General features: G+C 43.5%; 1 protein-coding gene across 2 annotated transcripts in view; it reads right to left on the minus strand.

Moving 5' to 3' along the window:
• Positions 1-26,218, minus strand: part of VWF (von Willebrand factor) — a 146,023-nt gene that overhangs the window by 89,396 nt on the left and 30,409 nt on the right. For both annotated transcript variants that reach the window (XM_074589548.1, XM_074589537.1), the window contains exons 11-18: positions 22,209-22,345; positions 20,654-20,792; positions 19,939-20,039; positions 16,759-16,954; positions 15,614-15,829; positions 9,112-9,352; positions 8,187-8,281; positions 6,731-6,891 (exon numbers count right to left, since the gene is read on the minus strand). In XM_074589548.1, the coding sequence (XP_074445649.1) occupies positions 6,731-6,891; positions 8,187-8,281; positions 9,112-9,352; positions 15,614-15,829; positions 16,759-16,954; positions 19,939-20,039; positions 20,654-20,792; positions 22,209-22,345 (1,286 nt within the window). The remainder of the gene's footprint in view (positions 1-6,730; positions 6,892-8,186; positions 8,282-9,111; positions 9,353-15,613; positions 15,830-16,758; positions 16,955-19,938; positions 20,040-20,653; positions 20,793-22,208; positions 22,346-26,218) is intronic.

Below are 26,218 nucleotides of genomic sequence, written 5' to 3' on the forward strand. Positions count from 1 at the left end.
ACATGAACTTAAGCTGTTGGGAGAATAAATTAGATTATAGAAGAATCTCATGATGAGAAAGTTCAATTTGACCAAAACCAGGATGAGGCGAAGATAAAATAGGCCAACCTGAGTACGGAGAGCAGTTGAACAGCACATGCTTCTCACACACAACAAAATGAAGGATGGCCTACCAGAAAAGCAGCCCGATGTAGAGCTCAGCTGGGCTGAAAACTGAAAGACAACCACTAAGGACGAGACGAGGAGCCGCAGTACCAGAAGAACTCAAGTGAGAATGAAGATTCGTTTGTCACAGACAACACCTCTGTCAGCTCGCCTCTGAAAACTGCAGTAGACGCTAATTTTCTTTCAAATGGCTACTTATTCCCCATAAGGCAGGATAAATACCAGTCTACTTGAAACATTTTTCCAGTCTCTCAGGCTCTGTCGCTGGGGAATAGACCATTATGTTCTGTCGACAATTTTTTCTTTTTCAGTTTTACCCTGCTGATCTTAGTTTCTTTTTGTGTAACAACAAACCATTTGTCCCACTTAAAAAAAAAAAAAAAAAAAGAAAAGGGAAAAAAAAACCACCAACACCAAAACCACGACAGCAAAAAAGAAACCCCACATAATGCCTTTAGACTATTCAGGTTTTTTCCTTCCTTTTCTCTGTTTTTTCTGTGATTACTCCCTTTCCATTTTGAAGGCAGCCAGTTTTGGAGAATCAAACAAAATGAAGGCTGGCTATGGTGTTTTTCACTTGGACGTGACTTTGCAAAGCCAGGGGTAGGTTTGGCTCTTGCTTCAGGGAATACCGAAATGGAGAGCACTTCCCCTCCCTCTCGTTCAAAAGTCACAAAATATCACCTTCCCACTTTAAACTCTTTCTGTAAAATCATTAAAATAGTTTCTTTTTTACCATTAAATACAGGCCAATGAGATCAATGTAGTCTGAACGCCAGGTTAATAAAGTAGAACAGCTCTACCTTTTCCTATAGGGACCTAGAACTGCCACAGGGAACTACTAATAAAAAGGATTTCACAGCCCAGAGACCCTTCATTCATATGCAGCTCCACATGCTCCGTGGCTTATAGAGAGCTATATTATGCCAAATAAACTCACACAGATAGAAGCAAGATGGAAACAAAGAAATGCTTTTCTAGATGATAGAGCTGGGGCTCTGCCTCGGACTTAATCTCCACAAAGAACAGGGAGAAAAGAGGCCAGAAAAGACCATATGTTTCCAAGGGTGTTTAATTCCTTCCTTCCTTCCTTTCTTCCTGGTGGCACGCAGGAAAAAAAGCAATATATGACTTCACTTTCATGGCTACATTTCTGAACTTTTCCACAGTGTTCAGCAACACAGGTCACAATAGACTTGAGGGCTAGCCTCTGGGTACAAAATTTAGGATTAGGCATGTGGTTAGTAAAAGGAGGTTTAGGACCTCTTCTACTTGCTCCCTCAACACATTGAGATGAAGATAGTCACAGCCTATCCCCAACTCTAAAAACTTAATAGACTGGTATTAGTATTTCCATCACAAACGTCTGGCCACCATGAAGCTACAGCGCAGCAACTGTTAATCCACGGACAAAGAGGGAAGACTACCTTGTCTGAACACTGCAGAGTGGGTGGGTGGGTGGGATTTAGAAAGCTGGACATAAATACCCGAAGTATGGACTTTGCCCAGAAAACTAATTAAGAGTAATTGCTGCAAAACTCAGATTGTGATTTCGTTAATAGTAACACACAATCTACTGGTCATATTGGCTCCACATCCAAACGCAGGTATATCTGGCAGCCCGATGCCATGCTGTGTTACAAGTCATTGTGCACAATACCATGTGGTACTACTAGGCCAGTGGCATTATTCACAAACAGCTGGACTTTGTGTGGAAGCCTCTCAATCCATCAATAGATAGCATTTAATACAGGGGATCTAACAGTCTTGAGTGCCTGAGGTGATGGGAGGCCACCACAAGGCAAGACACGGGTTTGTAATGAGAACAGCGGCTGTTTGCACCATCTCACACCCTCATGATGATGCTCCTGAGAGCACATCCGTTGGATTGTAAGTGGTTGACTAGCTGATGATCCCCCCCACCCCATCCCTACTTGGGGATCTGACAGAAACGTCCGTCATTTCCTTGCTCTGTCTTATTAATTCTTAAGACTTGGCAAATCTTGCAAGAGGAAGGACAATATTACAGATTTCAGAACCTTTAAAATTCCTCTCCCCTAAACTCTGCCATGATGAGGCTGAATTTTAATCTCGGTCAACACAATTTTGATGAGTATCTCACTGTCAAGGGAAGCTCAGTTTTTCACTCTGTTCCTCCTGACACACCTGAGGGCTTCAGCAGAAAATCAGCCAAAGTTATAAAGGAGTAAGGGATTAAGTAAAGGAAGTGGGTCAGATTAGAACCCAACAGCTGATAACGTTTTAACTAAAACAGCCTGTCACCATTTCTGTGCAAAGACAAGTCAAAAACATGTTAGGACAGACCACTCAATATGTGCGGGTTTACATTTGACTTTTCTTTCCTATGTTAGCTGTATGCTCCTTATGTTTATTTTATGAAGCACCATCCTCAGGCAGATGCACATACCAAAAAGCTTGTACCCACCTCCTTGTGAAGACTCTGTCATAGGATAAGCCTACACTGAAGGACATACAGCAAAGCTAGCAGGAAAATCAAAATAGCACTCTATAAAGTTTCTGTTGAAAACAGTCTGGAAGAAAAAACCCTTTCAAACTTTTCCGATTAATACGTTTAGGGTTGGGTTTTTTTCCTTTTTGTACTAACGTATCATAGTTTTATAAATATTTTTATTTCAGCAACCATAATACAGTAAAACATTTAATTTCAATTTTAAACCTTAATTTTGCTTCAGTTGCTGGAAATTGAAAGAAATTAATTTTCTCGTTTTGGAGTGTCTGGATTTTGTGCTTTCTGATTGTTCTGCTCCTCTTTTTCCCCAGAAAGGTGGTTAACACTCCATTTGTATATTTATTAATATTTTCCAATGGGAAAAACCTGGAGTGCAGTAAACTAAACTGAGAAAGCATATTTTTCCCCACACTTCTGCACATATGTTATGATTTATCTTTTCTGCTCTGCAAAAGGGTGACAAGTATGGAGAATTTCCCACCCTCCAGATGATCAAAGACAGAAAAAGAATTACTTTTCATGACATAGTGAACATTTTTATTTTCAAGAAATCAAAACGATGTAAAATATTAAATCAAGATGAACTGGAAAAATTATTTTTCAGTTGGAATAAATTAGCTTTCATCTGTATTTTCTGATTGGGGAAATAATCAATTGACTGACTAGCAATTTCTCACCCCTGCAAATTTTCTAATTCACGTCTATCTGACTGCAGCATCATATTCTTTAACAATCTGTGATTTTTTTGAAATTATTTTTCAGATATGAAATTCAAAATTGGCAGGCAATTTGTGCATACAGATTTCATGCTATGCACTGCTCTGTTTAAGATTGGTAACTCAGCTCACTTATGTGTAAACATCTCTTTATATACGTAGAAATAACTTTGCACTCAATTCCATATTAAGTGTATATAATTGCAAATTGTACCGGAGAGTTGTTTATGTAAACTAAGTATCTTGCTTGTTTTTTCCTGATGGTATGAACCATTTTAGAGAAGCAGGAAGACTAATTTTTTTTGCTAATAAGTTATCCATGACCATTCATAATTCCTATATGCTACCGTACTGCAAAAAAAAAAAAAAAAAGAAACCTTCCGTAAAATGGCACCAGTTCTTCCACAGTGATGATACGTGGAAATATTTATTCCTATAAATGTTCAGTAATCTGTTCCTTCTCACAGACATTCCTACCAACAGTAGCTCACCTCCATGAGTGCTTGTAAATTAAACAGGATTACAGAATACCAACAAGGGAGAACAACCAGTAAAAGGAACAGTAATACCTTTTTCCGGTCCCTTTATTGTTCAGCCCCGTTGGTACAAGTCTGGAAAACACAGACTTCGTGACTTTGCAGCGCTTTCCCTCAGCATGCCCAGAGTCTTTAAGGGAGAGAGAGAGGCTGCATGGAAAGGAGAACCTGGTCACCGACCCAAATCCTTCAGTCTTTGGCAAATAACACTGGGAGCACAGAGGCTCATTGGGGAATGCAGAAATAAGGAAAAAGCCTCCCCCAGACCACCCTGGTTAGGTACCTATTGGAGACGAGGAGGAAACTGCTCTTTGGCAACAAGCTGGCAGGTCCCAGGGAGCCACGCGCCAGGAGTCTAACGCACGGCCATGGGCGCCCAACATCATGAAAGCACCGAGCTTGATCCTGGCTTTGCATGGCCGTGGTTACAACAAAGTCATCTACATACTGGCTTCTCCCATCGTGGCTTTGAGAAACGTGAATCTTGCAATTTTTATTCCCTGCCAGACGGGAAGCCAAGGAAAGCGAGCAATTATAGACGGAGTTTACTGGAAGATTGAACCATACTGACATCTAGCGAACAAAGAGCTTATTTTACTAGTTTGTTGGGTTTTTTTTTTAAATACTGGGCCCGATTCTTCTATCCAAACCCTGACCCATGTTGTTGAGTTCAGTGGCGTGTTTTACATTGCTGCGGAGTAAACTGAGGTTTACAATTCCAGAATGCCAAGGACTGTTTCTCCTGGCAAGAATTTTATGAAACAGCTGTTTGAATGATAATTCCAACCTACTGAAAAGGAAGAGGAAATTCTATACTAAACACAAAGGTTAATTACTAGGGAAGTAGATTTGGGATGGGGAGCTGCTACTTTTTTTTTTTTCTTTTTTTTTTTTTTTTTTTCCTGTAGTTACCATAATTTGTTTTCCATGATTATCTCTGAAGTGTACTATTACCATATCCTGGAACTGAAACCAAGTCTCAAGCCCCTTCACCAAATCAAAGAAGTCGGATTTTTATATACTGAGAAAGATGTATTGGAACTTTACCAGTACACAAACTTCTGTAAGTTTACTTATCACACTATTATTTAGGAATAGTCTTCTCTAAAAGGAAAGACATTAAAAAAAATGTGAAAGGAAACAACACTTATAAAATAACAGTGAAAATTTGCTCAATATTGATATGAATGCCTTCAAGTTATGTTCAGTATTTTTCACTTCGGACCAACAAGATACTTCACAAGCCTGAGATTTTGTCTACAGCTGTCATTTTATTCTGCAGTATCATCTATTTACATAAATGTGTGTTCATCAGCAAAATATGGTAGCAAAGTCAAAATATATGAATATTAATGCTAGAAATGACTCTGTTATGAGAATTCTTTTTTTGTTTGTTTGTTTCTACTGAGAAAGTGGCAGGAATTTTGAGGGAGAAAACATTTGTATTCATATAGAAGCAGAAAAAAAAAGTCTTTCTAAAAAAAACATGTTTCCAGGGAATGTTAATTGCTTTTTTAAATGGAAGTTAAACTAGTGGATGAAGTCAATTCATTAGAACTGACGCCTAAACATAAACACGCATCTCAACCCTAGAAGTAATAACTCACACCTTCATTTGCTAACAATGTCCAGTGCATATTAACCTGAGCCTGAACCTTGAATAGGTATAAAAGAGTAAAAAAAATAAAAGTTATCTTTTGCATTTCTAGATTTCCTGGATTGCAGCATTTGAGAACATCTTGCTTTACCATATGCCTCTCCGAGTCAGAAAACTGCACCAGCACATCTCCAAGTACCATAGGTATCAAATAAAGTCTCATAATTGTAAAGTATTTTAGCCCTCAAACAAAATAAAGACGCGGCCTCAACTCTTTTTCCAGCACCTGTCAGGTATTTTCATCTGCATTTCATACGTTGAACTTAATAAACTTCTTAATCCCAGCAGTTTCCCGGGACAGAGGACTCAAAAGTGCCACTTACTTATAAAGAGCATACCATGTGCTCCACCTCTATCTTTTTCATGTGATGCCCGGGACTATATCCCCAGTGAGATCCTGTGCACCTGCCCAGAGCGTATTGCACAGCAGTGAACACTGATGCTTTTTTCTATTGCTCAGAGAACAGCAGCAGCAATCTGCTGTCTAATCTACTCCGCCTCCTTTTTATGAGGGCTCTAAATTGATACTGGTTTCACAGTCACTGGCTTAGCAAATACCTACTTGCTCTATTTAAAAATGACTAAACTAGTGATTAAATTTGAGGGTTGCGGGGGAACATAACCCTGGACTCCAAAAAGCATTTACCAGTGAAAAAAGCATGCTCAGCACACCGTCTGCAACTCCAGGACACCCTCTGACGACATTTTGGCAAGTTTCGCATCCCACGTTCTGTCTCATGGGGAACTCTCAGCTTGGTACAACACACAGGAAGGCAGCAGCAGAGATGGAGACGTGACGAGGAGGCAATTAGTGTCAGCAGGAGGGTTTGGCTGCATGTGGGGTGGGTACGTGGGGTACGGGTGCCTGTGTACTTTTGTCTGCCTGACTAGGGAAGTTCAGCAAGGCTGAGGAAGAGTTTGGGAGGAGAGTTGAAGGAAGACATAAATTGGTCTTAAAAAAAAAAAAAAAGTGGGGTTTGGCTTTTTGTTTATCAATTATTATTACAAGTTTGACTTGGTCTTCGATGCACATATACCAATATACATATTTTAAACCAGCCACAATTTGGCAGAGTCAATACTTCACAACCACGTATTTCCAGGCCGCAAGAAGACTGCTGGTAGGAAAAAATGAAGGCAAGAAAACAGAGAGGAGCCTGCTTACCATCCCTTTTGGACAAAGGCATCCAGATACACAGCCATGGCTGATGCATTCCAAGTCATAATTCTGGCAAGTCTTGGCACACTCCAACCCTTCAGCTCTTGGGTTGTTTGCAGGACAGACAAATTTTTCCATGGGGTATCTGCATGTCAAGCTCCTTTTTACTTTCAAAAATAAATTTACGAAAATTGCAATTAGAACTCAAGTAGTGTTAGCACAGTATTTTGCTAAAAGATCGGTCAACATTTTTATTAGAAAACTAATTTAGGATATAGAATGGAGCAACGCCACCACACCACTATGAATGACATTGCAAAGGTAACAGGCCCCACCTCCCAGTGAAGCGACCTCAGTTAGGCTATCATAAAAGCCTGTGTTCTAATAGGGAAGCAAAAAGAGCTGCACAAGCGTTCAGTTCCAGATTGCACTAGGGCTATGAGCACACTTTAGTGTGAAACCTATTTCAACCTGAGGCAGTGCACACTGGCAATGTCAGCGCAAAATCCATGTTCTGAGAAGCAACAGCACCATACATTTTTGTACTTAGAGTCACTTCCAAGACGGAATGTAACTACGTGGGTGACTGTTAATAACAATGCCCTTAGCTTAAATACAGAGTTTTCAAACTTTTTGAGAACTCAGGTTCTGAAAGAAGATCAGAATTTCCCAAGAAACTCCAGGTTATTATTTCAAGCAATTCTAGATATATGCCTCTCTGAGGTTTTGTAAGTCTTAACACACTAATATCAGGAAAATTATGTCTTAGTAACATTACAGCAAGGATTTGGTGAGATACACACCTAAAAGGCTTCACCTGAAGGACAGTGGGGGCCACCCAGTGACACTACTACTGATGTTTTATCAAGACCCCCTCTCCCAACACAATCCCGTAAACTCCATCAGTTTACTTCTCTATCAGTGGAGAACCTCAGAAAATCCCAGAACACTAATATCTTGCTCTCCAACGCAGTGCTTAGCTCTGCAAGGCAGTTGCCAGTCTCTGGGAGGCTTTACGGTGAGATGCCTGGTGGCTGGAGGGCACACGCGGTGCCTGGCAGCACTCTAACCTTCAAGCCACCAAAAGCTTCATATGCACCAGAACTTGCAGCCTGCAGGAGGTGTAAAGCTGGCTAGTTACTGAAGTCGTGTGATCCTCAAATAGAAACTGAGGGCCTCGGATCACTGCCAAGGGAACCCCTTAACCTCTTCAACTAAAGACAGGGTGCAGTGGCTAACTATAGTTTTGAGAGGCGGGACACAGTGAGCCCTGCATCCTCCCATGCAAACATTTTGTTTCTAGCGTATAACAAAAAAAGGTTTAGAAAGAGACTTCCAACATCACCAGCCACTGCAACCTCTGGTACTTCTTCCCTACTCTAGATTGCCAAGAGACAGAAGAGGGGGAAAAAAAAAAAAACACCCAAAAAACCCACACATTAATTTCTTAAAGCATACTAACTTCTGGCAGATGGCCTCTCATCAGCGAAAACATCTGGCAGGAAGGCACCAGGAGCTCTGTTTGTACTGCAGTGCATGAAACCGTTTTCACAATAGCTAAGAAAAACAAATAGAGCTTATATTTAACAAGGTGACATTTAGCTTTCACTCATGCTGTTGTTTTCAGACAGGCCTACGGGGAACTTGTCAGAGTACCAAAATTACCCCTCTCAATTGCTGCTGATCTGTTGCTCTCCATTCACTCTGTTCATTCAACATCAAAGGCAAATCTTCCTTAAGATAGTCACAGTGACACACTAGCACGGTAAACCAGCCGTATGCTAGCCTTGTCCAGCTGAATCCAATGCATCTGCACAGGCATAAAGCTGGGCAAGACAATAGTCAAGTCTGCTGTGGGGACAGGTAAGGGACCACTTAGTCCCTGCAACTTCTGACTTCTGTGGCAGAGGAGAAAAGGAGCAGACGTTGCTCCCAAAACTGGGCTTGCCGGGAGCTGCCCAGCAATTACATTCATACTCTCAGTGTACCGCTACTCAATTTAACAATTAGAAATGCTTTTTAATATTTGTATCTTTCACCGAGATAATTAGGTTTTAACGACTAAGAAATGTAACGCAGTACATTAAAGTAACATTTTAAAAGCCTTCGAAGTAGCTATTGTCAGTAATTAAACTCCATTTCAAACTGGCAGGAACAGGGCTTTGTCCTTTTTTTCCTGACTGAGAGGGCGTTTGAAATTATACAGATAGAGATGCAACAGCAAAACTCACCATTTGGTTTATTGGAGGCAAAATCTTGCCCTCTTCTAAACTAGTTTCAGAGGAGGTAAAGGAACTGAGGAACTGAACCGGTTAACCACTCCGGCTATCCAAAAATTTCTGAGTCATGGCATGTAGGGATGAGTTATGAAAACTGACTGCACTTACCACATGGTGTAATGATCTGAAAAGACGTCCTCTGGCTGGAAGATCTCACCGTCATAGTAACAAGAGCAGTGGGACTTTGGCACGCACTCCTCACGCTCATCCAGGTAGTGCCCGGGGGGACAGTAGCATCCTTCCACACAGAGTTCATCACAGTCCTCATCCGGGTAGGACAGAGATCTGCAGGTCTGGTTGCACGGCATCCCACACTGCTGGTACACTTGGCCTTCAGGACAGGTCATTGCTGTTGAATGTTGTGCACATCAGGGAGACTGGCATTAGATCCAAAGCCAACTAAAAGAAAAGCTGCCTAAATCAGACTGGAAAGCTGGGAATTAAAATGTATTTACTCAATTTACTCACTGACAGAGGCCCGTATTACACTGTCTTTCCTTAACTCTGCAGCACCAGGGAAGCCTAGGGCACTGCTTATACGTACACACACAAGCAAAACCCTTACTACGTGCAGTTTCCAATAAGTGTCGGGATTGGATTGCAACCCCTGCAATGGAAATCCATCCACAAAATTTCATCCAGAATGAAAAACACAGGCCGTGTCCACCCTCTGCTATTACTTGGATCTACAAGTTAGGAGCATTACAAGTATCACGTACACATTTACAGTTCTCTTCCTTTCCAAGATGGCTGGGGACAATTTGGTCAAAATAAGTAGAAATGTAGGTTTCTGCCTTGATAAGCAGGTGCTACCACAGTTTAAAGCCTCACATCCCAGAAGCCCTCAGTGATTCCACTGGTGGGAACAGGTGCAAATAGCGAAGTCATTTAATGATTGTGGAGCCAAATCTTGGGTACTAACGATTTCTGATGATTAATTCATTTTTATGGAGACCTAATTATGGCATTTGGAGCCATTTTGGCTTCTTTGTTTATAAAACTTCCACTTCGTTCTACAGCGCTGATTTTGAGGCAACCTCCCCGGCATACATCAGCATCGGCACTAGGTGGCAGCTGGGACAACACATTTCAGAAGACGAGAAAACAAGTTAGTATTATCAAGGGCTTTTAACAGGCCTCCTGTTAACCGGAGTTTACAAGACCTGTCGTTTGTAGCAACTTTCCATAGCAAATGGCCAGGGTTGTAAGGTGATGAGGTAGGATGTTCAGCGGAGTGAGGGAAGCAGCTGCAAATACAAGTTGGCGCATTTGTACTGTGCTAAAACCAAGATCAAGGGGTTACAGAGAAAGCTCTTCCTCTTCTCATCCCTGCAGAGTGATCCAATAATCCTGACCATCTCTTCTGTGAGCACACACCCCTGGGAACTGTAGCAGTAATGACAGTAAAAGAAAAAACTATCTCAAGGCTACAGCCCTGCGGGCCCCTCCAGCTGCTAGCAGGGCTGAACTAACACTGAGGCTAACAAAGCAAGTCCCACATGTTAACCAACATCTCATGCTTACCTACACAAAATTTGTCTGAAATCAAGAATTGCTTCTACTTACTGAAGAGAGGCATGGTTGCACCAACATCTCCCCGACTTCTTTTGAGGCACCCGAAGTCCCATATATGGGAGCGTAAGCCTCTAAAACATGAGGATCCAGACTGGCGGCATCCAAGGTGACTTAAAGCCTTCTTCAGAGCAAAGATCTCCCAAGTTTGGGACTTCTGCCCAAACTATTTAACCTACCTTTCACAACCCAGCCCAAGAAACTTGTGCGTGCTCATCAACACAGAGTAAATACCTCCTAACTCAGAAATAAATAGATGACAGATTCACTCACAGTTCTAGGAGCATTTGGCAGCTATTCACAGAACAGTACTTCTAATTTACATAAACATGATCCTTGCAGAAAATCAAATATTGAACCAGCACCATCCAGGGCTGAGAACCAGTTGCTTTTTAAAAAAAAAAAAAAAAAAAACAAAAAAAAAAAAAACCCAAACCAAACCAAAAAAACCCCACACAACCATGAAGCCTTAGCCAAAACTATGATCTGCTACTCGGGAACCTCTGGAAACAGGGAACTGGTCTGGCAGATTTCAGGCAGGTACGCCAGTTTACTAGAGTTTCAAGATTCAACAAGGATAGGATCACTGAGGCCAACATCCTGCCCTACTTTCTAGTCAGTGGTAAAACACTCCTGGACCACAGGGACAAGTTTGCAGTGGATCCTTTCTTTAGATAAAGCTCTGTAACTCATCTTACCTGCCGATGCACTTCCTAAGTTTTTAGAAACATCCCTTGCTTTTCCAGTTATGCTACCCGATGCCAAGTTCATACTCCAAGTCCTAATCAACTGTTCCATCACATCTCAGCAACATCTGTTTTTTAACAGCAAAAAGGCAAGACAACTGACCTGGGAGGGGACTTTTGTCTGCATACTTTGTAAGACACTGTCATTACGAAAAATAAAAACAACATTCCGTTATTGCCAGGAAAACGAGAGGAAAAGGCGAGGTGCATCTAGTCTCTATGGACGCCTGTTATAAAACCAAAACAGCTCAATGCTGTGCTCTGAAGCTCAGCCTGTTCCAGGTATAAGATGGAAAATAATGGGAAAGCATTGGAAAAGTGCGTATCCATTGGACAGTTCATCCAGCTTCTTGTGGGTGGGTTTTCAACACAGAGCGAGAGAGACATAAATCCTGACCAGTTTCTCATGTAGTGCAAGGTGAAAATGTAATCACACATAGATCAGCAGCTTTGAACGATGACGCATCCTGTCAGGGCTAGATTTAACACAGCTGCTTCTCCAGCACCGGCTGGCAGGGTGAGCCCCACCATGTGATGTAGCCATCCTCAAATGCTGCTCAGAGCCTGCCCTACTGCCCACTCCAGCACTCCTGCATCTATCCCATACAAATACTCTTGCAGAAGACATGCAAAGACAATAAGCTACTCACCACCACATTAAGGAAAATAGGGGGATTTTCAATAGGACCTAAAACCTGAATCTAGAGACCTGTTGACTGATTCCCCTTCACCACAAAACAATGCATACATACACAAGACAAAGAATCATAGAATCATTTAGGTTGGAAAAGACCTTTAAGATCATAGAGTCCAACCGTTAACCTAACACTGCCAAGTCCACCACTAAACCATGTCCCTAAGCACCATGACTACATGTCTTTTAAATACCTCCAGGGATGGTAACCCAGCCACTTCCCTGGGCAGCCTGTTCCAATGCTCAATAACCCTTTTGGTAAAGAATTTTTTCCTATCTAAAAGATAGGAATTTTTCTATCTAAAAGATAGGATTCTTGGTAAAGAAATTTTATCCTATCTAAACCTCCCCTGGTGCAACTTGAGGACGTTTCCTCTTGTCCTATCACCTGTTACTTGGGAGAAGAGACCAAACCCCCCACCTGGCTACAACCTCTTTTCAGGCAGTTGTAGAGAGCGATAAGGTCTCCCCTCAGCCTCTTTTTCTTCAGGCTAAACAAACCCAGCTCCCTCAGCCGCTCCTCACAACGCCTGTTCCCTAGACCCCTCACCAGCTTCGTTGCCTTTCTCTGGACTCTCTCCAGAATCTTGGTGTCTTTCTTGTAGTGAGGGGCCCAAAACTGAACACCGTACTCAAGGTGTGGCCTCACCAGTGCTGAATACAGGGGGATGATCACGGCCCCAGTCCTGCTGGCCACAATATTTCTGATATGCACCAGGATGCTATTGGCCCTCTTGGCCACCTAGGCACACTGATGGCTCATATTCAGCGGCTGTTGAACAACACCCCCATGTCTTTTTCCACCAGGCAGCTTTCCAGACACTCTTCCCCAAGCCTGTAGCACTACGTGGGGTTGTTGTGACCCAAGTGCAGGACCCAGCACTTGGCCCTGTTGAACCTCATACCGTAGTCTTCAGACCATTGATCCAGCCCGTACAGATTCTTCTGTAGACCCCTTCTACCCTTGAGCTGATCAACACTCCTGCCCAACTTGGTGTTGTCTGCAAACTTACTGAGCGTGCACTCAATCGCTCCATCCAGATCATTGATGAAGATAGTAAACAGAACTGACCCCAATACTGAGCCCTAGGGAATCAGAGAATCATAGAAACATAGAATGTGTTGTGTTGGAAGGGAACCTAGTCCAACCCCCCTGCAGTAAGCACGGACATCTTCAACTAGACCAGATTCCTCATCAAGCCTGGCCTTGAATGTCTCCAGGGATGGGGCCTCCACCACCTCTCTGGGCAACTTGTTCCAGTGTCTCACCACCCTCATTGTAAAGAACTCCTTCCTAATGTCTAATCTAAACCTACCCTGCTCTAGTTTAAAATCATTGTCCCTCGTCTTATCGCTACGTGCCCTTGCAAACAGCCCCTACCCAGCTTTCTTGTAGGCCCCCCTCAGGTACTGGAAGGCCGCTATAAAGTCTCCCCGGCGCCTTCTCTTCTTTAGGCTGAACAACCCCAACTCTCTCAGCTTGTCTTCGTAGGAGACGTGCTCCAGCCCTCAGATCATCTCTGTGGCCCTCCTCTGGACCCACTCCAACCGATCCATGTCCTTCTTGTGCTGAGGGCTCCAGAGCTAGCCACAGTACTCCAGGTGGGGTCTCACGAGAGCAGAGTAGACGGGGAGAATCACCTCTCTTGATCTGCTGGCCACACTTCTTTTGATGGAAAATCACTGTTGACTGGCTGCCAACTGGATTTAACTCCATTCACCACAACTCTGCACATGCATGATATAGACAGCCCTTCACAGCATGGCTTATCTTCTCCTTCCATGCAGCATACAGGGATTGGCTGTGTTGCTTATTCATGGTGGGCAAGGTGGGATTCAGCTCTTAAACAATCAAACTTCATCTAAAATAATTTCAAAGACGTGGGAGACGAATGCGGTTGTTAGCTTGGCATGCAGCAGAAATGCTGTGCTACACTAACGACTTACCTCCCTCCCACTTATCCACTTCAAATCAAGCAAACCGGTTCTGTCAAGTCATTTCCCAAGAAGCTGAATCTCCGTTGACCGAGGCAGGAGCAGAGCACGTGTTCAGCACACTGGGCCATCAGCACAAATTATGCAACCTGCACATTCAATACTCAAGCCCATTAAAAGAGGGATTGTTCTCCTTCATATGACAGGAGATGTCTGGGGCATCAGGATTATTTAATGGGGGCTGATGGATCTACAATCAGGGAAATCGTCACTTTATGAGAACATAAAGCGCTCTGTAATGCACAGAGAGGAGGAAGCAGCTCTGCACTATTAAAGATTAATTGTGAAAATTGACTTGTTCAATTACAGAAAGAACGATGGTGCATTATCGCTGCTCTTTCTTTCAGCCTCCAGACCTGCACATTTTTAAAAGGATTTTTATTACATTACTGTTCCACTATCTGAACATTTACATAAATTAGGCAAAATATTATGAAACCATGCAGCAGTTTAACATAAACTGATTTTGTTCTCATTCGCAGTAAATACTCTCCAGCCTGCAGAAGCTGCAGTCTGACCTTACGGGTACAGACCCTAACAGGTGGAAGGACAGCGACCTCTCTTTCTCTCTGCCTGTTTCTACTCACTCAGTTTATAAGTGTTTTTCGCACGCCGTGTTTGGGAAGAAGTAGCAGAACAGATCCGGAGGGCTGACGAGCCTACATACTTTTCCCCAAAATTTTCAATTGTCTTCTTTCCTTAATAGCAAAGTTACTCAAGAAAATGCAAAAACATCTATTTCACAAATATTTATGGGGAAAAGCGTGTCCACTTTCCATCAAAATTCCATTGCAATGCATTTCTTTGTAACACTTTGACCTAACAGAGCAAGAAAAGCAATAAGAGACATTGGCTTCTTCTCTCCAGCTTCTTAGCAGTTTGGCTATTAATCTTGCACTGGACTGCTCTATGCAGATATCCTATCCTATCTGTTACCCCACCTCTGTAACCCAAACCTGCAGATGCCAGAGAAGTTGTGGGATCTCCATCCTTGGAGATATTCAAAACTTGTCCAGACAAGAGCCCAGGCAATCTGCTGTAAGTTAGCCCTGATATGTTCAGAGGCTGTACCAGAAGACTGCCAGAGGTCGATTCTGATATAAGTTTGTCTATACTTCTATGATTCTGTTCTACGACTACCACTTGACCAAGTACCTGTCTTTGTGCTTCCTCCATACCCTCAACTTCATCTAAAATCAGGAGTCACTGACAAGGTTAGGAGCTAGGGAGCTTGGGCCTCAAAAGAAGAAGGTACCAAACCAGCAATTTATACATTACTACAAATCATTTGGAGATTCCCAGCCTGGGATATTCAGAAAGTTTCCAGGTGAGTAGCTGAAAGTTAAATACAGCTGAAAATGGAAATCCAGTCAAAAGCTCTGCTAAGGTATGTCAAATGACTGCTTCTCTCCCCCAGTGCTGAGCAGTCTCTGTGAACAGTTAGTTTTTGCATCCTTGCTTGAGTGGAGGAAAGATACACTCTTCTCATCATTTGCTGTAAGAAATATTTGGCACCCTGCAGAAATCATCTCATTCTAGATTTCTCATCTGACATTGCTAAGAAATTCCTTTGAGACAAGGGTTTTAGGAGCATTTCACTTACGGCAGAAGTCAGGTTGTCTCCACTGGATCAGGACGTTCTTCCTAGCACAGGCTGCTGCGTAATTAGCAATAGCAGAGCATAGACAATCCTTGCCATTGGAGCAGGAGCAAACATCAAAGCGGCAGTTCTTCACATAGGGAGTGGGACTGACTTCATGGTGACAGGGTTCAAATGCAGAAGACATCAGAACTGAGCAGGAGTCCTCAGCATATTTGGCTAAAAAGAGAAAAATTACATGCTTGCACTGAATCTATCAGTGGCTTTGAAGAAAAGCTAGAAGAGCCACATTAAGCATTTTCTTTTTCTTTTGTAAAAAAAAAAAAAAAAAAAAAGAAAAAGAAAAAGCAAAACAAAAAAAAAACCACAGAAGAATAAAATAGGATCAATAAGCATAGATAGCATCATAGCTCATAGGTCATGAGCTCCACTAAAAGAATAATGTTTCACTAGTAAAACAAATCATGGAAAAGCAATGCTTTCATCTTCTGTTACCACTATTTCTGGTGCTGTACTTCCTTTCACAGAGCCTCTGCTTTCTGCTGCTTTTTATATTTGCAAAGTTAAGACTTCTAGCCTGCACTACACTCACGAATCTACAGTGCCTGCTCTGACCTACGGTCATAAAGCTTTATGCGTTCCTGCTCCTTCCAGAAACCAGAGGCTGCTGTAACACCTGGGACAAGAAAATTGCGCTGAGAACATCTTCCAATGTCTAACCAGGACAGACAAGCAGTATGGAGGGAAAGAGGAAGGCTGCCTGTTGGGATGCAGTAAAAGAAGGGAAACAAGGGATCAGGAAAAGTGTATAGGTGTAAGGACAGGGGAGTGAAGACGACAGGTGTTTTGTCCACCCAGAGGATAAACATAGTATTGCTGTCACCTGTAAGTGTAGTTTCGGTGACACTCAAGTTTGTGCTGTGGCTGTGATGGTCTAACTCTGACTGTGGTCCAAACTGAAGACTAGCATGATCCCACATTACTGATTTATTTTTTTTTTTAAACAGCAATTGCAGTCACTCTACCGGTAATGCAAGCAACACTGGCTTCCTCACTCACTCTCTCTTTTTTTTTTTTTTTTTTACTTGTTATGTAAAATGGAAGATCACAGTTTGTTGAACATGTTAATTTTGGATGGAGTTCAGTACCTAAACGAGGATTGAGATTGCAGGGGTCACTGTCTTGTTTTAACAAGTCTTGGCAGTCTGCATTGAGCTTCCAGGAGTTTCCAAAATCTTCCAGAAGAGCTTCCACCATGCCAGAAGGTGTAAGAAAATCATCCCCTTGGTTACCATTGTAATTTCCACATAGCCCGCACATCCTTTCAGAATAGACTGGAGATAGCTATGGAACACAACATTAGCCGGGTCATCCTCCAGAATAGGTCAACACTGTATAGCAAGATTTTTTCCAAAGAATGAACCATACACAATTTAATAATCAAGAAAATTCTCAAATACATAGTAAAAAAACTACAGACAATTTCATTGTACTACGTCTTTAAACTTCTAACAAAAATGCTACTATTAGTAGCAGCAGGACAATTTTTGCACAGTACAGTGCTAATTTCAAAGGGTAACTACAGGTGAGTGGGAGAAAAACAGCTTACTTTTGTGCCTTGATCAGCACGCCAGTTTAGTCTTTCCCCGTTTTTCCCCTTCATTCATATAAATAAACAAGACAACAGTGGGGGCTGCATTTTTTAATATAGCGAGATCATTCTATTTCTAAAGGTCCAGTGGGAATTTGGGAAACGATATGGCACCTGAAACCATTTCACATTTTAAAGGAAAATTTAAACAGATGGATTTATCACAAAACAGGGACAACGTTAGAGGATTTATCTCCCTCAACATTAAGCACCATTAATAAAATAAGGAAGAGACTACTACCCCCGGAGCTACATTACCTCACATCAGAGCTTCCTCCCGCCTAGAGGAACTTATGACACAGCAAAAGCAACATTGCAAACAACCCACAGAGCAAACGTACTTTTCACCCTGCCTCATTCTTGCTGCAAATCAAGGGACAGCTGAAATGGGACCCTAAACTTAGAGGTAAAGAGGGGGAAATCGCTCTAAGCAACATCTGCAACACAAAGGCACCAATATCTTTTATTCTAGTAGAAACTGCCAGTTTCTATTAGAAGTAAAGATCTGGCACATCACAAGCGCTACCAGCTGTCCTCAGGAGCTGACTCAGTGCTTTAATGCTACAGCAGCTCTCTGTATGCATTTAGTAGAGTGCTAGAGTTAGATAGGCAGGAGTGACCAGTAAACAGAACCAAAAAAGCTAGAAAAAACACATTTTTGAAGAAAACTGGCTTTATGCTTAATTCAAATTAAATCATCCTCCAAAACATAACCTAATACTACCCTCCCTTCGAATACAGTGGTCAGAGAGTAAATATGAAGTATCAAAAGGAACAACCATTAATTATTAGAGAACACACATCCTTATTATTCCGATGGCCAAGGAAGTTACTTTTTCACGTACTCGGCGTACAGACAATGACTCATACAAATCCAAATTCTGGCATATTTTTGAGTAGAAGCTCGAACCACAAATATCAAGTGGTCACAGAAAGGGGAACCTTCTTGAGGAACATTAAAAGAATTTTTACCAGAAGTCTGGCCAAGGTAATGGAAGTGTATCACTTCCCCCAATTGTCAGAAATACTTGGCAACAGGTCAGTCTACAAATCCAGCATAAATTAACAAAGCAATTAAAAAGATGCTTTAGATATCCAGCGAGGGAAAGAGCTCAGAGCAGAGCTGAATAAATGCAGATGATTGGAGAAACTTCTACCGCTTTTATGGGTAGAGGATCTGGAGCAGAAAATTAGATTTGTTTTAACTGTAAGAAAGAATTTTCCAGGCTACACGGTTCTCTGACCAGGCAGAAAAATACTTTGAATACTGAGGAAAGCAAAAACTTCTGAGGTGTGCCAAGGGACCGAACCGAATTATTCTCAGCCCAAAAACAACTTGTAGTACCCTTGGAGCACAGAGATACAGACTAGATCGAAACAATGATACTAAAATCATGGATGCTTTCTAAAGTTCGTCTTGACCTTTCTTCTCTGTTGCCTTTTCAGCTCTTGTACTCATTTTTGAACTACCTTTCACGTACCTTTACACTGTGACAAATGTGACATTTAAACCAAATTTTGGGGCAGGCGAGGAGAGTGCAAAAGCAATGCCACGGTTCAGAGAGGGCAATGCTCACTGCTCGGTAGAAAACTCCAGAAAAACTGACTTTCTTGGCAAAACTCTTCTCAATGAGCAAAGCCACCCCACGCAGGGCCCAGCTGCAGATCCCCTACTACAAATGGGGCTCAAAGGCAGCAGGGCTGTGGTTAAGCACCCCTCCACGCGAACGCGGCAGGAGCACACGGGTCTGCAGCATCACAAAGGAGCGCATTGCCCTGACCGGACGCCCATAGCCTGCAGGTCATCACACCAGGAAGGAACGCTCCAGGCGGACTCGTGCTCCTCAGGGAGCACATGCAACCTCAGGGACAACAGTCGCGGTCCCTGGGACCTACTGATCGACAGAAAACAGCCTCTTCTACAAGCAAAAAGGGCAATAGATGGCTTAGCTGGAGAAGCTGTGAAGGTTTATCAGCTATCAGGAGACTATTACACAGGAAATAATCCCCCCACCTTCCCTCACAGGCTTTTCTGCAAATCGTTGCACACACACACACCAAAAAAGTGGTTTATGTAACGCATTCTGTTGTTGCAGCTAGACTCCTTCCCTTGCAGCTCATTTCTTTTAAACCTGGTTTGGATATTTCTACACTCTGCAGCAGTCTCAGCACAGAAAAACCCTAATTGCTAATCAAGGGTGACTTTAAGCATCCCTCACAGTAGCAGGAGCATGCAATGCATCTTCTATGAGTTAATTGATTTTTCCTGGAAATTATGAGTAACTGAGTCCCTGGAGCTATATTCTTCCCTTATTTTAAGTCATACAAATACATTGCTTTAGACAGGACAGTCAAAGCAAATGAAAGCAAAAATCCAATTTGGAGGGTATCTGTTGAACAAAACACAAAACTATTCATGATTAATAATGGCTGTCATTCCACGAAAAAAGAGAGAGGGGAAAAAAAAAATCTACCAAGCTGCTGTAGGATGAAAATGTTTGTTTCTGGAGTACAAAAGGACCTGTATATCACTCTGGGGGTAGCAAAAGAGAATGGAATTCCTAACATGCAACACAAAGCAATTTCTCACTTCACACAATAAAATCTTTGTGCATGTTTGGGTGGGATGAGAGAGGGGGCAAAAAGGCAGAAATAGACAGAAGGAAAGAAAGAGTACCTTCACAAGGAGTTCACCATGACCATCCCAGTCAATCTGCAAATCTTCCCCATAGGTAAGGCGAACCGAAGTCCTCACCGTGCGCTGGATGCGGAGGGCACCTTAGGACAACCACAAAGTGTCAGTCAGTCAAGCCAGGATGTGGTGTTTCATCGCCTGGGGCTGTTGTGCGGCGCCGAACAGGCCAACAGAGAGGCTGCCACAGATCTGGGGGGCAAGCAGGTCCACCACAGCAAGGGGTGCCGGCAATGCCCACCGCACACTTCCCAAGCTTTGTGCCTGCTCACCTGTTTACATATGCATGAACTCGTCCATAGGCTCTGCTTTAAGGCACTCAGGAGCCCTAGAAGAGGATAACACGTGCATTCCGCAAAACCTCAGGCATTAACCATGACAGTTTGCAAGGTAACTGCAGGGACTTCAAATTTCTGGATAAAAAATAGTAGTAATTTTAGAAAGCATAGGCCAAGAGTGGTTTACAAGATCACATCTCGCAAATCCGGACCAGGTTAATTCTCTTGATTTTAGGGGAGCTGAGCCAAGATGCGTCGGCTGCATGGAGAGAAACTGAAATGACAGAGCTTCTCGAAGAGGCTGCAAGTGAGAATTTGGTTTTGAAAACATTTTTTGATTGAACTGGGCTAAGACGTGCCAGAAAACACTGGTAAGTAGGACCCCTTCCGCGTTTGGCCAAAGTTAGACATCAAGAACACACCTTGTAGCAAAGGGATCTGTATGTCTTGTCCATTCAGTGAAATTCCTCCTCCGTGTTTCATTTTAATGAGGCTGTTGTCCATATCCCGGATTCGGACCGAAGCTGAGCGAGTGCACACGGCATCAGGATCATCTGCACACTACAGAGAAGGGGAGATTTGCCTTGAACCTCAAGCTTTCACTTTATTGGGACTTTACTGACTTAGCCCCAGGCCCCCAGAAGGCATTTCGGCATCTAATTCAGGAGGTGTTAAGTGTCTCGATGGTTTTACGGATCTAGTTTCTCCATCCCACAAACACTAGGCTGGCAGCCTTTCTTCCATTATCCTGCTAATCGCGCACCAGGGAGCCATCCGCAGCTACTCATCCCAGAGCCTGGAAGGCAACCTGCAGGCGTTACACCAGCCCCCAGGAGCAGCCCACGCCAGAGGCCAGCGTCCAGCCCCCCCAGGCTGTGGCAGGGGCAGGGGGGGACATGCTCTCCTGTCCCCCACAGCCCGGGAGATAGCTGTGGGGTTCGCACCGCCCAAGACTCCCCGGGCTGTTTGTTTTCCCGGCTGAGGGTTAGGCAGATGAGGAACAGGGATTGCAGGCCCCTGGGGACTCCTGGTTTCGAAAGGGAAGTTTCAGTGGAAACCCGTTCTGCAAGTTCCCAAGCACAGATGACCTCAGAGCTGCACTATCAGAGCTTTCTAAGGCAGGATGCAGATGTAGATGGTGGTGCGTGCGTAGGACGGTCACACCCCGTTTCTCCAAAGCCTGTGACCTGCAAGGCAGGCTGATACTGCCCTTTCACTCCCATTCGTCTCCTGAATCCATCGTACCTCTGCCTGCCTTCAGTTCCTCCATCCCCATCCTTTTTATTCCTCTCTGCTTGATTCAGTACCCTTTTTAATCTCCACGTTAGTTCACCTATTCCCACACACAACTGGTCAATTAATTTCACAACCGGGTTAACCTCCCTGTGACACCCCCTCCAGGGTCTCCTTCCCTCCCTGCACTGGCCTGGCTCCCTTTCCTGCCTCTCTCCAGTCGTCTCCCCTCACTGACTTCCAGCTGCATCTCTCCCACCCATCAGGGGAGGTGGCAAAGAAAGTCAGGAGCCGCTGACTGGCTAATGAGCAGCAGAAATCACTATTCAATATGACTTGATGGAAAGCAACCCAAGGTACTACTCTGCCAGCGCACCCTCCTCGGTGTCTAAGGAAATGTCTTTTCGCCCCGGGCACCATCGAGGCACCGTCCCTCAGGGACTGTGCAAGGGGCGCACCCTCCTCTGCATTTATCTGTTCAGCTGGCAAAGAGACGGCTCCTTCTCCAAACCTCATTACGAACTTCAGTCTCCAGGTAGGCTCCTGGGGATGGTGGTGAGGAGAAGCAAAACGCTTATTAGCTAAGGAGAAAGACTGGATCTGTTATTTAAACTCCATTATTTCATAGGAAAATTACTTTTGTTGGCCTGTGCATCTGCAATTCATATCAGACTCCCACAGCCCTTCCCACTCTCTCAGGAGCATGCGTGGAGGTGCACAGGCGCCAGCCAAGGCTGCTGTTACCTGCACGGTCTCGATGATCACAGAAAAGGAATTTTCCACGCAGTCTTTGGCAAATAAGTACTGACAAATCCCACTGAAGGTGAAATACTTGTTGTCGAAGCTTTTGAAATGCGACTGGCCGGTGACAGAGCATTCTCCTGAAAAACACAGAGCGCCATTAATCACCTCAGTGCCAGCTGCGAGCAAAATCCTGCCCGTGCCCCCCCCCAGCCACTGAGGGGGAAAAGCAGCCCAGAGGAGCAGGTTACACAAGGCCCAGGTCCCCAGCAGACCGGGGAAAAAAGGGATGAGATGCTTATCTCCCTGTTTATTCCTGTAAGTCATTACCAGTAGTAACAGCAGCACTGACAAAAGCTGGGGAGTATTATGGTATAAATCACACTCAAGAGCTGAAATTCATGCCTACGGAAAAGCCTATATTATGTTTCAAACGTAGGGTCACGAGGACGTCAGCAAATGGCTCAGCTTTCTTCACTGGAGCAGATTTGATTCTTCTCTAGTATATACCTCAGCGGCCCTGGAAACTCAGCACAGTCACTCAAGCTCTCAGGTACAAGGTATGGCCTAGCCTGCAAAGTGATGGGTGCTGGTGGCATGAACCAATTGCAAACAGCAACCCACACTCTCTTTTATGTAGGAACATGTCTTTATACAATGGGGAAACTGAGGCACAGAGAGGGGAAGTTCTAATGCCTAAGACTGGCAGTGCTAGGAAAGGGGCTCAGGATTACCCAGCATTAGTCACATCCTCTGTACAATGGACAATGTTGCCTCTTTATCCCTATGCAGGACCTTCCAACATCTTGACATAGCACACTTTAAATCCACTTTTACTTAGCTCAGTGGGGCACATCTGCACCCATGGAGCTGGATGCAGAACGCAGGCGTTTTTACCAATTTGGAAATCAATACTTGCAACAAGACTTGTTGGACTCACTGCTGGTCTGCTCTTCTTCTGCAGAGGTGCCTCATTCTCAGTCTGTGTTTCACAGTTGTGTCTTGGCAGACTGCGAGCCCCCTCTTTGTCTCTCTACTGGTGTTTTTAGAGCATTGCAGTATGGTTTTATGAAGGCAACAGTGTCTGAAAGCCTTCTTCACAATGGCTTCCTTGAACACAGCCAAAAAAAAGTGTTTATTCCTTTGTTGGACTGCCTTGAATACCAATAAGTTATTCTAATATTAAAGTAAAACCACCTTATCAGAATGAAGAGCTGGAAGACAGTCACAGCTGGAGTTATCCCAAGGGCAAAAATTATGGACTTTACTCTGAACCATTACCTTAATTAACTAGTATAAAATTAAAAATAAATCCATAGTTACAAGAGCTACATCTAAAGTTCTTGCAGAATAATGCAAAAGTCTGGCTTGTCCATCCTTCTACTATGAAAAGTGACTTCAGCATCTTAACATGTGTACCAACATCGTGGCTTTTGATGTCCAGAAAGGCAGTATTCAGATGCCACAACTGGGATGTAGTACCTTGTTATGCTAGGGCCTCTGCAAACACATAGGAAGGCTCCAACTCCACAGAGTTTGCAAAGGAACCCTTTCATACGAGTATTACAGTTAGAGATGGTCCTACAGAAAACAAGGTGGGCAGAGACCTCCTTGTCCAGAACAAAATTCAGGTGCTGGGCCTACATTGGCAATCCACTGACAAAGGATGGAGAAAGATTAAACATTACAAGCTGGCAAGTAAACCCCATGAGTTATTCTCTCTCCACTGCCTTTGAGTCCCGCAGAAGCTCTGTGAAATGAACATCAAGTGGAAATTTCCTTCTTCAACATATTATCAGTGTTAACCATCTTAAACCAGCCTGTGCTAAGGAACAACATCACAGATCCTGAGGATTCCCAGCCTTGCATAGCCCTGAGCAAAGTCCAGCACTCGCTGGATATTTGTTATTCCCTGGAGAGTAAGATGGTTTGCAACTGTGGGAATTCTACTTTCTGTTCAATTAAGCTCAGACAAAGGTAAAACAAGTGTTATCCTACTCAACTTCAGAGTCAATTTACTGGCTATCAGATGTGGAGAACAGATTTAAAGAAAAGCAGGAATAAGTCACTATATTACATGCAGTTTGATTTCCAGGGCGTTCTCTGCAGCTAGGAACCAACGGGACAGGTTTGCAGCATGAAGAGCTAGGGGCTGCTACCCCAAACAAGTCCCAGCCCTTTGGCACTGCTCCTGGAAGGGAAATTTCTTTCCTGCGGCAAAGTCGCTTCTTATGGGTCCCTCTATCTGCTCCATTTGGTGTAATGCATCCCATGAGATTTCCTGAAACCTACTGCCTTCATAATTAATTTAATTGTGATATCAGCTTGAGAGCTTCTCGCTAGTGTTAGCCAGTCGTTGCTAGTTGGCTGACACGGCACTGCCTTCCGAAGTACTGCCTCCAGCTGCGTACCCAGCTTTATCACCAAATTTATAGCTAGGCAATTCGTTCCCACAATACAAAAGAAAACTTTCCTGACAAACAGATTGGTAAAAAAGTAGCTACCTTGAGCTTATGTGAGTCTAAGTACATAAACTTTCTGTGACACATGATTTCAGAACTATTTGTTGCAAAAATAACCAACCAACGATAAAAATATGTTGTAGTATTGCTTCAAATAGAGACAAACAGGATAGGTAACGGTATAAACTTGGCTACTGTTCCTATCAAGTACTGCTGCTTTGGGAAGCTGTGCTGCCCGCCCGTACTGTCTCCGAACTGTTTGTAGACGTTAGCAGGTACATGTACAACAGCTGCACTTATATGACCTTCAGTCTTGTACAAACCTAGCTGAAAAGTGACTTGTATGTGTTGACTGAAGGCATAGAAATAAGCCGGTTTTCTTTTTGACTTCTGCTCATTCTACAGAGCTTCCCAATTCAGAAAAAGATAGTAATGCTTTATTCCCTCTTGCACAAAGCTGTATATCAGTGTCTGTTTGTAAGCCTCAATGCCAGGCTTATCTTCAATTCTATAATCACTGTGAAAAAAATACGGCTGCAGTTGAGGATAAAAATTTGGCCCACATAGTATTCATAGTAGCCCAGAAAGCAAGGACATTAAGAGCTATAACCTAGGTCAAAACTGAAGTTAGAAAAAGACCTATTTCTCATTTGTAAACATGTTGCTGCCCATTAGCTAAAAGACATAAAAAATCAGCTGGGTCTGCGTCCCTGATTCTGCGTTTTAGACAGTGAGATTCTCTGCACTTGGAGAGACCTTACTGAACACCTCAAGCATGGGGCTTCTCACAGTTGTGCTTGGCATAGCTCACTAAAAATGTCATTTCTATTTTGCACATTTGCATGCACACACTTTTTTTTTCTGCTGATATTTTGGGGCAAGTGCTCTCTCAGTCTAAAGCAGGAGTAATTGGAGCACTGATGGGTCAGGCAAGCTTGCTGTTAATAGAAAGACAGACCTTGATAGCCATTTTAAGATGGTTGTAATTCTCCTAATTTGTGAGGATTGCACAGACTCACCTGGAAAAAAAAAAAAAAAAAGGCACCAAAAAACCCAACCCAAAAAACCTGCTCTCTCTTTTCCTGTCCTGCCATAACCCCAGTCTCCTCTTCGTCCCTTCCATTCTCCGTTCCCAAACAAGACAAAGAGCCGTGCTGTCTCCCTGCAGACTCCTACGCACAACACAAGCAGAGTCCAATGCTGTCTCAGGTAAATATATGGCTGAACATCATGCAGGAGCTGAGACAGGGAACAGGCCACAGAACTAGCAGGAGGAAATAAGGAAGGCGGTACTTTGCTGGCCAACGCACGTCATGAAAAGTTACATTCCCTATGCAGGCAAAAAACTGGGACAGCAGCCACCAGTATTGGTGAGTTTGGGAGGTATAAAGTGTAGGGAAAAAGGGGAGCAAGAACACCAGCAGAGCTGCCTCCCCAGTCTGCCACCAACCACAGAAGGCAGGGTGGCCACTTTTTCCCCAGGGTTGTAGCTCTTTCCCCTGTAACAATACCTATAGGGCCCAAAGCCATGGGGTATCAAGAGCGACCCAA

The sequence above is a fragment of the Larus michahellis genome, chromosome 1, assembly GCF_964199755.1.
Source record: "Larus michahellis chromosome 1, bLarMic1.1, whole genome shotgun sequence".
Taxonomy (NCBI): Eukaryota; Metazoa; Chordata; class Aves; order Charadriiformes; family Laridae; genus Larus; species Larus michahellis.